This window comes from Neomonachus schauinslandi, chromosome 12 (genome assembly GCF_002201575.2).
Source record: "Neomonachus schauinslandi chromosome 12, ASM220157v2, whole genome shotgun sequence".
Taxonomy (NCBI): Eukaryota; Metazoa; Chordata; class Mammalia; order Carnivora; family Phocidae; genus Neomonachus; species Neomonachus schauinslandi.
In genome coordinates this window covers 23,828,749-23,843,435 of record NC_058414.1, presented here as the reverse complement: position 1 = coordinate 23,843,435, position 14,687 = coordinate 23,828,749, and the positions used below count along the sequence as shown (strand labels likewise).

Here is a 14,687-nt window from a genome sequence, read left to right as displayed (position 1 = left end):
GGTTGCAAACTTATCCATATAATATTTAATGACTAAAACTATCATAAATCTAAACAACCAATCTTAACTTTCAGAAATCCAGAGAAACCGTTATGCCAAGTGATTTCTAGAATACCACACAATTCTGAAACTATTAAAGTTGAGTTCTCAACTTAGTCCCCCATGTACATGGGTTCATTCTACAAGAACTTTACAGCATTTTCTACTTCTATTCAGCAAAAAAAATAAAAATGAGCTGTTTATCTGAAAGACTCGTTCTGATGCTTGAATCTTCTAACATTTTTTGTTCTGTTTTTTTTTTTTTAAATAACATTTGCTCACTGATGAACAAAAACACACACATACCCAAATATAATTCAAAATCTACACAAGTCTATGAATTATAAAGTTCTGCTGACTGGCTCTCCAAATATAGCCACTAGTAAGAGTCTGTTAAGAGTTTTCTATTCTTCAGAGAACTACTCTTTTTATACTGGTTACATTTTATATCGGAGTTTAAGTCATCTCAAAAGTGACTGCTAAAACTCCCATGGGCTACGCCGTTGGTTGATAACTTTTCAAGAAATCAGTGCTAAAATTCTAAGCTTTGCCATGTGCACAGTATAAATTATTCTGGAGTTCCTTACTAACTCCTTGATCTGAAAGCTTTTGAATAGCTTTTGGCAAAAAGCAATAAAATTCAACCTGATGTATAAAATGCAATCATCCAAAACAAAGTTAAAATGATCTACTACATAGGCATAGTAAGACAAAAGAGAGAAGAAACCCAAAACCCGTTTTCTTTATCCTTAAACTTATTAGTAAACAAGCCAAAATAACCATATTGCTTTTATCCCATGCTAAAACACTTAAAGAATATTTCCTGTATTTTAATTAATATCAGCTTCCCAAAGATTGTTCCATTTCCAGATACCTAGATAATGCAGGCTATAGAGTTGGCATCTATAAATATTTATTGAATGAATTTACACATTTCATAAGAACCAGGTGTCATAACTAACTTAAAGCTAAGCCTAACCAGCAAATGAAAGCAGAAGTGATAGATCATTTATGCTATATTTAATCACAAAATGTTTCATATTTTGTAGTACTTGCCAGTAAATATTAATGTAAAGGATAGTTTTCTAAGATCAGAATTGCCTTTTAAAGGCAATGGAAATCATGTTGTATGTGAGGCCAGATTAGGAGAGATGAGGTTACATAAAAATAGTACAATCAATTATTTCAAGACCCATGACTATAAACTTTCTCAGAGTTTGCAACCATCCTTTATTTACTTCTGAGAAAGGAATGTCATCATGAACATTACCAGATGAAAATGTTCATAAAAACATTTATAAGGTCACATTCAACCTGACCTGAATAATCATATCATCAAAAGATGAAATCCACTTTAAAAATTCTTGCTAAGGGCGCCTGGGTGGCTCAGTCGTTAAGCGTCTGCCTTCGGCTCAGGTCATGATCCCAGCGTCCTGGGATCGAGTCCCACATCGGGCTCCCTGCTCGGCGGGAAGCCTGCTTCTCCCCCTCCCACTCCCCCTGCTTGTGTTCCTGCTCTCGCTATCTCTCTCTCTGTCAAATAAATAAATAAAATCTTTAAAAAAAAAAATTCTTGCTAAATACACAGAAGATTCAATTATGACTAATTATAGTTTTTGATCAATCTCCAGGAAGTGCATGTTTCCATGCAAGATAGTATCAAATAGTTTTTTCTCAAAATGCGCTACTAAAAAACCATTTCAGGTTAACATTAAGAGCTTAACTATATAAGCGTGGTAGGCTTTACATATGCACATGTACACATATGTGTATGTATAAATTACAGTGAGCTCTTACTTTGTGCAAAGCACTGTTTCAAATACCTTATAGATGAGGTTATGGGAGATTTCACAAATGTGGCAAAGATGGGGTAAGTCTTGAAAAATGCTTATCCGATGGAAAAATGGAAAAGATTCAGGAGGATCACCTACTCTAGGATTCTGCTTCCCAAAGTATGGACTGGCCTGGGGATCAGCGGCAAAGGCAGCCCCTGAGAGCCCATGAGAAATGCAGAATCTCAGGCTCCATCCCAGACTTAGAATGAAAATCTACATTTTAAAAGATGACAACTTATTTCTATGCATATTAAAGTTTAAATTTAAGAAGAGCTGCTTTAGGAAAATAAGGTGAGCAGACCTGGACCAGCAAAAGCATACAAAAAGGACAAGTATGAAAAGACCTAACTTCAGAGCAGGAATATAAAGAACAAAAGCGGATGTAATGCTGGAAATATTTTGAAAATTACTGATGCGTTTTTTTTTTTCTCCTTCGCATTTACATGCATAATGGGAGAAGAGGCAGATGGGGTGCCTTAGTGCCATCAGATGAAAATGGATGAGCACAAGTGGTTTACTTTCCAGGCATCGCATGGCAGAGACCGTCAGCCTGGCAGCCAGAGGGTCATCAGTGGCCTAGTAGCAAAGGCAGAAGGGAGCTAGGGATGAGAGAGGCCGGGAGTCACCTCTATCTTGATATGCCTCTCTGAGCCACGGTTTCAGAGGTGACCAGTATTTCAGAGAAGATGAAGAGATTGCTCAAGGCAGAGGGTCTATGGGAGATCCTGGGAGAAGAAAGCCACCGAGGCAGCAACACATCCACACTGCCTGGTGGAGAAGTGTGGCTGTGCAGAAGGAACATCTGAGGTCATCTCGCCATGGCATATCAGCACCACTGCGAAATGTATAGGACAGATCATCTTCCACATGCTTGATGTGACCAGAGACGACAGAGCACTCACCGCAGCCAAGAAAGAGCCTGGCTACCAGCACTGGTTCTGCAGCAAAAGGCTGCCGGGGGAAAAACAGATCAGGAGATCCATAGCATCCATGAGATACAAAGGAGGGACAAGACCGTAAGAGAAACCATCCTGGCTGTGAACAAAATGAGCCACAACAGACCAATAAGCAGTGCATGCTGGCAGGCAAGGAAAAAAAACTGGCTGCCAGGCACAGGGGCACCATGGGAATTAATGAGGAAGTCCAGAACAGTACTGGGAGAGCCAACCCACCACACACGCTCACGCACATACACGCGCACACACGTACACACACGCGCACGCGCATACGCACAGACCCCTCATACTAAGCAGAGACCACACGAGCAAAGGGTGGCGAGAGGCAAAAAAAAAAATGAAGGGAAACCTTAAGTTCAGCACTGCTGGATGATAAAACGCGAGAAAGGAAAATAAGCAAAAACTTTAGAAAACAAAGTCGATGGAACTTTTGACTGAGTGTGAAAGCAAATAAGAAATCAAGGATCGTGGTGCCACCAACCAAAACAGAGGCAACGGGGAGAAGGAAGAAGTGGTTGGGTAAGTGGATGAGAGATGGCGCCTTCCGTTTGGAATATTGTGTTAATAAGGTAAGTAAAGTAAACCTGCCCTCTACCCTCAACCCACGAGACTAAGAGGAAAGCTACAGCCAACCTGGGGTGCACAGGATTCACAAAGACAATGTGCTGGTTAATATGTGTTCAAAATAGGGGCGCCTGGGTGGCTCAGTCGTTGGGCATCTGCCTTCAGCTCAGGTCATGATCCCCGGGTCCTGGGATCGAGCCCCGCCCGCATCTGGCTCGCTGCTCCGCGGGAACCCTGCTTCTCCCTCTCCTCCTCCCCCTGCTTGTGTTCCCTCTCTGTCTGTCAAATAAATAAAATAAAAAATCTTAAAAAAAAAAAAATATGTGCTCACAATAGAAAATTACTAGAGGACACGATCTACCTACAGTGAAATACAGTCAAGACCCTACAAATATGTGAACCCTAAGAACTTTATATAATAAATTTTTCACAAGAGACTATGAATTAAGTATGGTATGATGAAAGTGATTTTAAAAAGCTAGAAAATATAAGAATAGAATAAACTATTTACAAAAGGTTAGTTTCTAGAAATACAAATACTACTAATAAAATTAAAAACTCAATATGTTAAAAGGCAGATTAGTTTATTGCTAAATAGATAAGGTGAACTAAAAAATATATAAGTAACATAAAAAGATAAGGAGACTAAAAAAAGAAAAAACCTGGAGAAAAGTTAAGAGACAGGAAGTTAGAATGAGAAGCCTGACCTAATTATAAAGAAAATCCAGAGGACAGAGACTAACCATAAAATAATCTCTCTCTAAAAAAATATATTTGTATGGATTACATGAGTGCCTGTTGTATTTCTCAATATTCCTATATAATTGAAAAATAACTTTTTAAATAAAAAGCAATTTAAAGAGCGAATGGAAAGTGAAAATGTAAAAATGGGAATGCAGCATCATATTTTGAAAAGGTTAGATGGAAAATGAAAGATTTAAAATGATTTAAGGAGAGCATGGACAGTTTTGCTTGGATTTTATTATTTTTAATGCTGGGCATGACTTGAGAATGTTTATGGACCAGGACACAGGAGTCTTTAGAGAAGTGTGAAGATGGCAGAGAGAACCAGGGTGGACAGAAGGTTCTGGGAGGCAAGAGAGGATGAGTGGGAGTGCACAGCACTGGCCTTGATGAGCACCAGCTCATCAGTTCCAGCAACTTAACTGATCAGACTGATGACTGGTTACAGTCAGAGCACATCGCTTGCCAATTACACTGACTGCTCAGTTTGTGAAAACTCAGATCAATTTTAAATTGCACTGAAATAAATTTAACTCTTGAAATTAGATTAACTTCAGAACTACCAATAAGAAGGCAGTTTTTTTCTAATTCCTATTATATTATATTGATCTTAGGGGCCATTTACTTACAGTTCCCATGCTTCTTAAATATCATGAAAGGCTGTCAAAGACATGTGCCCAAACAAACAATAAATATTATAATATAGATTAGATAAGTAAATTACTAGAAAAAAATTTAGACTGTGCCTTAGAAAGGCAAAGTAAACAGAAGAAAGTCCAGGTAATTCAAGGCTAAATCTTTAAGAGACTCTTCTGAAATACTATTAAAAGAGACAAATACTATCACAGATTCAATGTTTCATTGTTTCTACATCAAGGTTACTACCACTTCTCAAGAGATGCTACTTCTCTCTTAAAAGTAAATTCATGGTCATTTTGGAGTTTTATTAGGAATCTGAGTCATCAGTACAGAAAGTTTCATAAAAGGTTTTTAAAATTTGTAGGAAGTAATCATAAATTCCCCAGAGAAATGGCACATTCATCTGAGTCAACTCAAATAATGTTTCATAACTTACACTAACAGCCTTGTTTTATTTTCAAGAAAGATAAAAGGAAAGTTTGCAGGAAATTATTACATTTATTCTAAAAATGAGTAATAAAAGGGAGAGAAAATTACATTTAAATCATTTGTAAAGTTTTCCAATTACTTAAAATCTACTCTCTCTAGAATTCCTAACAGCACAGATATTTACCTGGTCTTTTTCCAATGGGGATACTGTTAACAGAATGCCAAATCCCACAAGGAAGCCATGGTTGGATCAGAAATTAGTAATTAAGACTGATTTTATACTTCTTGATATCTTTGCTATGTATATACCCTTTGCTAACAAGAGCCAATAAAAGGATTTAATATCTATGACCATAAATGGATCAAACTGGAAAGAGACAGAGAGGGAGGGCTGACTCCAAAGAGTCTCTGAAGTATTTATCATAACAGCTTATATTTATTAAGAACTTCTGTGCCATGTATTATTCTAAGTACTCTGGATGTATTAGCTTACTCTGTCCCCCAGCCCTATGAGGTAGGTACATTTATTATCCAGAATTTATGGAAAAGAAAATTAAAGCTTAAAGAATTAGGATAACTTGTCCAAGATCTCAAGGAAAACATTTTACTGCCAGAGTTGTAGGTCAATCGCCTTTCCCTGTGTAAAGAGTCTCTGGATAAAGCTAAATAAACTTTGGAGGGCTAAAATTCCTTCTATGTGGAGACTGTAAGAAAACAAAGTTATAGATAGCAAAGTCTCTTCTAGATTGCAGGTTTCTATATAATACAGAGCTTACAGCCAGGCAGGATCAAAAAATAAGCTCAGAAATGCATGGAAATGGACAGATTTATAACCACAGTAATTTCTGAGAGGTACATGACCTCCACCCTCAACTGTGATCAATAATGAAGACCCCCAATGTTAAAGCTCACCTCCCCTAGTATCAATTATTATACCATTTCTTCCCTATTTGCTATTATGAGGAATTACTTTTATGTATATATTTCCCTAAGTAAATCGTAAATTCTCATAAGGATTTGGTAAACCTAAGGCATAACTCAAAACCAAAAATATACAACGCACTTTGCAAATGCCACCAATGATAATTCTTGCCACATAAGGACAGGCAAGACATAAAGAACAGACTTTGGTCAGTTTCTGAGCACCCTACTGGCTCCAGAAAGCCAAAGTTACAATCTCATTGTCCTGCTGTGAAAGATATTATTGTGAGAATACATTTGATGCCACATCATATGACCGCATGCATTTTAAGAAAGCACTCAAATAACATGTGAAATACCAATGCAACAATCCTGTTGAAAAAGTGTCCACAAAAAAAAAAACTGTCCAGAATACGCAAATATAAAAATACATTTCACTCTATGCCTAATTTCCCAAGAGTCATAATATCTTTCTGATCATGCAACAGATTTAGGTATCCTAAATTAACTCCAGTTTTTAGAAGAGTGTGAATAATAATGTAGTAGGTTTTAGTTACGCTAACCAGCAAGATACAAAAGAAATAAATGAGAATACACTGGGCCAAAACTCATTAAAATTATCCAAGGAACAAGAAAAATGTATCAACTTTTTCACTTTAAAAGATTATTAGTCAAAATTAATGTTCAATTATTTAACTAGTCAATCATTTAATCAACATTTACGGAAGGACTACTCTGTGCCATTAGATGATAAACAAGTCGGACTGGATTTATGCTCTGAGGAAACCAACCCCAACAAGAAGTACAACAGACAATAAAAAAGTAAATGCACAAGATGATTTCAAAATGGTATAATTAGGAAGAGAGAGGAAGGAAGACAAATTTAGGTGGTCAGGAAGAACTTCACTGAAGCAGACGCAAACAGAAATAAAAGTCTTACTCTTTAACACTATGTCTGGAATGAAATACCATGGGTTCAATATGAAGCACTAGAAACTGGTGATTTTGCTGTTACCATGATAGTCACATAAGTTGCAAAGGACTGAAGAAAATGAAGTTAAAATCATTCTGCATGCTCTAAAGTTATACATGAGATATCAATGATTCTGCCACAAAATAAACACTAAAAATGTGGAAATGGGTTTGGAATTAGGCAATGGGCAGAGGCTGAAATTTTGAGGAACAAGGTACAAAAAGCCTGGATTGCTCCCAACGCGCTATCAGAAATACAGATGTTAACACCTATATGAACATATATTAGAGAAAACCTGAGATATCAGAAAATATTTTCATTGCCATGAACATGCTGCTGACAGACATACAGATTTTAACTGTGCTGCTGGCGAGGGCTTGGATGTAAAGGGGGAACATGTTATTATAAACTGGCAGAAAGGGGATCCTTGCTACCTACTGGCAGAAAGCTTAAGTGAATTATGTCCTACGGTTATGTGAAAACAAAACGTAGAAGCTATATACTTGGGTATTTAGATGAGAAGATTTCCAAGCAAACTGCTGGAAGGTACATGCTGTTTTCTTGCTTGCTGGTTATAGTAAAACAGGAAAGGAAAAAAGATAAATTAAGAGAGTCCAAAATGAAAGAATGCTGTCAAGTCACAAGAATTCTACAGGCAAGAAACCAGGTGATAAAATTACTCAGCGGCAAACATGTGCTACCTTTCATTAAAAAGGAAGGGCAGAGTCCAGCACCTGGAAGGTGGCGCAGGATCAGAGGATTATTCCCAGGTCTTGAAACCTCATGTAGTTTGGACAGTGCAGGGGACTGGATGACTCCTTTTTTTTGTTCCACTTTCTTTCTGAACAGGAAGACCTATAACTGGATACTCTGTGCTTGTCCCACCATTATATTATACGAGCAGATGACATGTTCTCAAGTTTCACAGGTAGAGAGGAACTTTGTCACAGGATGGATTATATCCAGAATCTCACCCAAAGTGAGTTAGATCATGAGATCTGGATGAGATTTTGGACACTGTGCTGATGCTTTCATGGGCTGAGACTCTGGGAGATGCTGGAATTCGGTAAATGCATTTTACATAAATCTTTAGCAGCCAGAGGGCAGACTGTGGGAGGCAGAGTAATAGCTTCCAAAGATGCCCACGTCCCAATCCCTGGAACCTGAGAACATGTCACCCTACATGACAAAAGAACTGTGTAGATGTGATTAAGACAAGTCTCCTGAGGTGAGGTAGTTATCCTGCATTATCCAGGTCCAATGTAATCACAGGGTCCTTGTAAGTGAAAGGACCAGCACAAGAGCAATGCTACAAGAGAAAGACTCTACCAGCCACTGCTGGTTCTGAAGATGGAGAAAGATCCCACGTGCCAATGAAAGCAGGTAGCCTCTAGATAGAGGCTGGAAAAGGCAAAGAAATAGATTCTCCTCTGGGACCTTTAGAAGAAAATTAGCCCTGCTGACATCCTGATTCTAGCCTTGTGAACCCCATTTTGGACTTCCGACCTCCAGGAACGTAAAGTTAATTATATTTTACATTGTTTAAAAGCCACTACATTTATGGAATGAACATCCACCTTAAAATGATATTTGCCTTATTTCTGCTAAGATTTTTAATTAGTATGTAACAAGTTATGACAGAAGGCTAAGCAGAACTAAGGTGCTGCTGACCTTAGTTCATACAGCTCAAATGCCATCTGGGATCTGAGCTTCCCCAATGTCACACTGTGGGAAGTCACACATTGGGTAGCTGCAGGCCAGAACAGGTGACCAGAAAATACGTGACCCAGAAGTGCAACAAATACATTCAGGTCCTCCCATGGGAATCTATGGTAGCTTGAACTTTCCGAGGCTGAGGCACATGTAAGAAAAACAGTAAGATTGTGGTTGGATGCTCACTTTTTGTTTAAAAAATCATAGTAATCATTTTCAGGTTTAAATAACATCTCCCACTAAATCCTAGAAGACAAGCATTATATTTCCAAACATCTACTAAATCCTATAACACAGACATTAGATTTCCTATCACTGATAAATTTAACAGGACTCATGCTCTTTTAACAGGACTCATGCTCTTTATTTATGGTTAAAAGAGGCCAAAAATAAAGATTACAAAATGAGATGTACAAAAGAAAAAAAATGTAAGGAATGACATAACAACTGCAACATAGCAGACTTTCCTCCAATGAATATCCGCTGTCATTTTTCTCTAACTTCTCAAATAATATAAAGGACTGTGAAAGGTTCTCATAAAAATCAAAAAGAATTCTTAAACCAATTTGCTTTTAGATACCATGTGCTTATTTTGGTCATCACATGCTATTAATACTCCTTTCTGGTTTACTTTGTTTAGCTGGATAATTATTCCCATCAATACTGAAAATGGCAAAGTATATGGTTTATATTCTAGGTTAAGTCCTAATTCTACACTAGATATTAACCTAATTAGGAACTACTTAAGCACATGACAAAGTAAATGGTTGTTAGGGATGGATACAAGTACAACTTACAATGATTCTGCCCCTAAAGTGTCCACACTAGTCAGAGAAACAGGCAGGGCCCACAGCTAAACAACACTAGAAACAAGAGTGCAATATGCTTCGCCATATGCCAACTGTCCCTATCTGGAGGAGGAGGGTGACCTGAGGAGAAGAGTATAAGGATGGAGGAAGGGAGGTCTAGAAGAAAGTTTTTATTGCGCAGGCAATGGAGAAGTCAACAAAGGTTTCTGAGCAAGGAATTAGCATGATAGGAAGAGTAGGCTAGAGGCAAAAGACCAGAAGCTGGAAAGCCTTCTGGAATTAGGCCGCCAGAGGCATGGGAGAACTTGAAACTACAAATTTTAAGAATGAGAATCAGAAGATACAGAAAAATCAGCCCTTTCAAAACACACTTTAATACCACCTGTAGTGTCTATCAAAGTAACTGTTAACCTCAGGTAAGTAAGTGACGGAGAAGCACAGAACCCATGTTGAAATACCAGGTCCATTTATTCAAGGAAATGGGACTCCTGACATCTAAGATCCTGAGCCAATGCTAAGGAAATAGCTAAAGCCAGGCAAAATCCAAAGTCCTGCAATGCCAGAATTGCCCAACAAAGGAAGTCACAGGACAAGTTTAAAGGGAACAAAAAGATTAATGATGTAGCTTCTCAAAGAGATGGTTGCTGGTCGCAATGGAAAAATGTTCACCAAGCAGAAGAGAGCTTATCCCTCACCTCATTTTCACTCCACCTATAATATTTAAAACAAACTACAGAAAGAGAAAGGGTGTGGATTTTTGTTTGTCTGTGAGGATGAGTGGAGAGGATAATGAGGTGGAGTAAAGGAGATTCAAAACTCAGCTTCAGAGTGAGATGAATAATGAAGAATGGATGAAAGTTTTACTTTTGTATAATTAACCCTTTACATCTTTGAAAATTATAACAATATTTAAGAAGCGCCCATATGCATAATATAGTCTCACTGAAAAAAACAGCCAAAACCTAATGATACAGCCCTTAAAAAATGATAAACCATAACATCCTCAATGGTATGACAATAAAAAATGTTTTCTCCTCAGGCAATTAGCCATTTATAATGGAAAGAAAACTTTCGTTATAAAAATAAGTTTTTCTATTTAGGATTTTATTCTCATACCAATGCCTGGAAATTAAACCTAAAGACTTGAACCACTCTAACCCTGACCTAATTTCCCTTAGGTCAATGATTAGACTAGGTCCTCTCTTTTTTAAGGCCTAACTCACTGTTCCTAATATGGATAGTCAAATATCTCTGATTTTTAAAAAAATTTAAATTATAATAGACACCCAGTACCAAATTTTTTTCTAATAATGTGCATCTCATATCTGAATCTCTCAACCCAGATGTCTAAAAGCCAATACATACACGCCTCAAGAAAAAAATGCAATACGATAAACTATTTAATATATTAACTATACTTTGGATGTTTTCCTTAAATGGAAAAAATTCATTTGATGAAAAAAAATAACTGAAGAGGAAGACGACCTGATATAAATGGAAGTGACAGTGGTTATAGATTACCTAGAAAACCATTTTGTATTTCCAGTTGATTCAGTTGTGGGTTTTTTTTTTTAAGATTTTATTTATTTATTTGACAGTGAGAGAGAGAGAGATGGCGTGCCAGAGAGACAAGTGGGGGGAAACAGCAAAGCGAGAGGGAGAAGCAGACTCCCCACTGAGCAAGGAGCCTGATGCGGGGCTCGATCCCAGGACCCTGAGATCATGACCTGAGCCGAAGGCAGATGGCTTAACCGACTGAGCCACCCAGGCGCCCCTCAGTTGTGTTTTATATGGAATGATTTCATTGAGCTAGTTACACATACGACTTCAAACATCCAAAAAAGAACCAAAGGTCAAAACTTCACTGCTAAAGACAAATTAGGAAAAAAAAAATGTTTTGAAACATTCCAAGAATAAGATTTATGAAATAAGCCAACATTTTGTTTATAGGAACTAGAGTGCTGGGACCCTGGGCAAAAGGGTAGTGTAGGAGTAAGATCAGGAGGAAGAGGAGGGAGAGCTGGGCCAACAAGACAGGGTTACAAAGGGATTTCTACAGAGAGAGGAGATGCGGGGAAAAGCAAAACACCAAAGCTAGAAAGGACAACTGAAGGAATTCAGTTACCTAAAAAATTTTAAAAATCATTCTGAAATCTTTCTATCATTAGTGGTATAGAAAAACAAAATCTCAAAATTTCTTCTGAAAATCATGACTCTGCTACACCTTCCTCATAACTCTCACTATAGCTGGTTGTAGACGTGCAACTTTTACTTTTCTACATTATACATTCAACTATACTTACTTGTTAATCTAGGCTCTCACCAGAGATTAATTTTTACCCCCAGGGGATTTTGGGGACTATCTGGAGACATTTTCGAGGATCAAAGGTTAAGGGGGCTGCTCTTGGCATCTAATGGGTAGAGGCCAAAGAACATCCTACAATGCTAAACATCCCACAACGTACAAGACAGCCTGCACAACAAAGAATTACCCTGCCTAAAATGCCAATAGCGCTAAGGTTGAGAAACACTGATTTCTTCTGAATATAAGCAAAAACGAACTCCTCTGACCCTCATCCTAGTCCATCTCTCTCCAACAGACATCTAATTAAAGCATTTTTCAATTGCTTTAAACATGGTGGATGGCTGGCTCAAACTAGAGTCACACTAAAATTCACTGAAAGAATATATCAGAGCAGGAGTGCAGAAACTGCAAGAAAAGAAGTTTGTAAGCTTCCTTTTGTTTCATTTTTATCTCAAGCACATCCACATCAGAAGAGAAACATTTACATGTTTCCATATCAAGGTGTGTCTCTTCTATGCTCAATACACTAAAAATACACTGACCCAGGCAAAATATATTATTAACATAAAAACTTAGGTAAACAGTATTACTGAGAAAGATTTATGTTGGGGGCAAGGGTGAAGAAAGCCACCCGGGTCTTTAAAATGCAAAGTTATTTCACAGTTTGCTAGCAAAATGACTCAGATCATTATTACTTTTAGTCATGCCAAGTTTGCTGCTTCTAAGCCTACTAGTAATGGAGAAAAAAAACCCACCATTTTTCCTGCAGTCATTAAACCAATGAAACAGAAGCTTACTGAAAACAGGTTTGTGCAAGATCTTTTATTATAACTGTTCTAAAACAAAAGCAATCGCTGGAAGTGCAAATGAAGATTCTAAGAAATCTTTCACCTACCTAAATAGCTACGGAGTGTGTATGTTGGGGGTGGGGGGCAAACAAAAGAAAACCCTAACTCACAGATCTACAAATCTTATGCTGTAAATATTTTCCTAACGTATCCTTCAGTCAGAATCCTGGCTTACTCTTTTTTTTTTTTTTTTTTGGTCTCTCCTTTCAAAAAGCTGGAAAAGACCTCCACATAGCGTTCCACCAAAAGAACAATACTAAGAACAAATAAAAGCCTGCCGTGTACCTGGCCAATCTCATTCATCAGAAACCGTGGCAGCTGGGAGAGAATTCTGTTTTCCGCGTGACTCTTTCGCACCTTTCACATAGGTTTCTCCCCTCGAGTATCTGCCTTACCTACTACTGGAGCAAACGTTACCCAACTTTGATGGTTTCCACGTCTCCACAGTAATAAAAATCAAGCATCCAGCAGAGCCTACTTCCTTGGGCAAGGTAAATATAATCAGTGCTCCTTTTACACTTACTAAGTCGCCACAGGAAGTTAACAGGAAGGACACATTTCGATCCCACGGAACCTCACAAAAGGTGCACTAATTTCACAAAGCGAGGCACTCTTGACAGGGGAAAACCACCACCGCGACACGACACCGCGTACGAAGGGTTTTCAAGGGGGGAGGGGTGGTGTGGTTTTGTTTTTTTGTTTTTTTTTCCTTGCCGCGAATGCCCCCTTCATCTTCAGAAGGCTGAGCTAACTTCAGAGAAACCGGGCTTACTCGCGACCCGCTCCTCGGCTCCTCGCGGGGTCCACACCAACGCCTGTGAGTGAAGTGAAGCTCCCGCGCCCCCCCCCCCCCCACCGCGGGCGAGTTCTCACCGGCCAGGGAGGAGAGAGGCAGGGGACCAGGGAGAGGAGCACCCGCCCCGGCTCTGCACCGCACCGGCCCCGCTCTCGCCCGGAAACCATCCCCCGGCGCTACAAGCCGCGCTCTCGGCGGCTCTGACACGTCCGCTCTGGGTTTCCAAACGCGAGGGGCCCGTAGCGGCCACCGCGGGGCGCCGCGCCCAGCAAGCCGCTGCCCGACCCCAGGGCCCCCCCTCCTCGGGACGCGCCTAGCCGCCCTTACCGAGCAGCAGCAGCTTGACCTCGCGCGCCGCTTTCTCGCCATCCTCACGGAGGTTCCGGTCGATCATCTTACTCCGTTCCACCGCCGCCTTATCCTCGGCGCTCAGCGTACAGCCCATTGTGCCAGGAGCGAGAGCTCGCCGCCGCTCCCTCCACGTCCGACGCGCTGCCTTCAAACACAGGTGAATTCTTTCTTTCCGGGCGCGGGCGTTCGAACACCTCCCGACGCTGGCCACAAAACACCCCCACCCACTTCCTAAACGGAGCGAGGAAAGCGCTGTCTGCAAAGGAGCGAGCTGCACCGCGCGGCTCTTCCCCGCGGCCGGGTTCCGCTCCTGCGTCCCTCAGCGCCCCCGAAGTCCCAGGTTTTCAGGCTCTGGATACGCCGGCTGCCGCCCTCCCGCTGGTGGCCGCGCCGCAGCCTCAAGAAGCCCGGTGGAGCTCGGCGTCCGCGCGCCGCCGCGGCCCCGCCCCTGCCCGCCCCGCCCGCCACTCCACGACCCCTCCCCGGGCGCGCTCCCGCGCACGTGCCCTCGGACAGCACCGCCTCGGACGGGCGCGTGCGCCCGCGCTGCCACCGACCCCGGCGCCGCGCAGCCCCCGAGGGCCCGGCACCACCGCGCGCGCCCCTTGGAAGCGCCCCCGGAACGCCTAACTGCCCGGCTCGCTCCCCTACCTCGCCTCCTCCGTGGGAGTGGGTTAATTTCTTCCCGCTTACTCACACCGCGGGATCTGTGCGGACTTGCCCCTTCGGGGTGCAGGTGGGAGAGCTGCCAAAGTTGGAAGCTGA

General features: G+C 40.6%; 1 protein-coding gene across 2 annotated transcripts in view; it reads right to left on the bottom strand.

Moving 5' to 3' along the window:
* GNAI1 (G protein subunit alpha i1) overlaps positions 1 to 14,324 on the bottom strand; it is a 95,035-nt gene extending 80,711 nt beyond the window's left edge. For both annotated transcript variants that reach the window (XM_044919933.1, XM_021689577.2), the window contains exon 1: positions 13,899 to 14,324. In XM_044919933.1, the coding sequence (XP_044775868.1) occupies positions 13,899 to 14,016 (118 nt within the window). In that variant the 5' untranslated portion in view covers positions 14,017 to 14,324. The remainder of the gene's footprint in view (positions 1 to 13,898) is intronic.
* Positions 14,325 to 14,687: the final 363 nt, after the last annotated feature.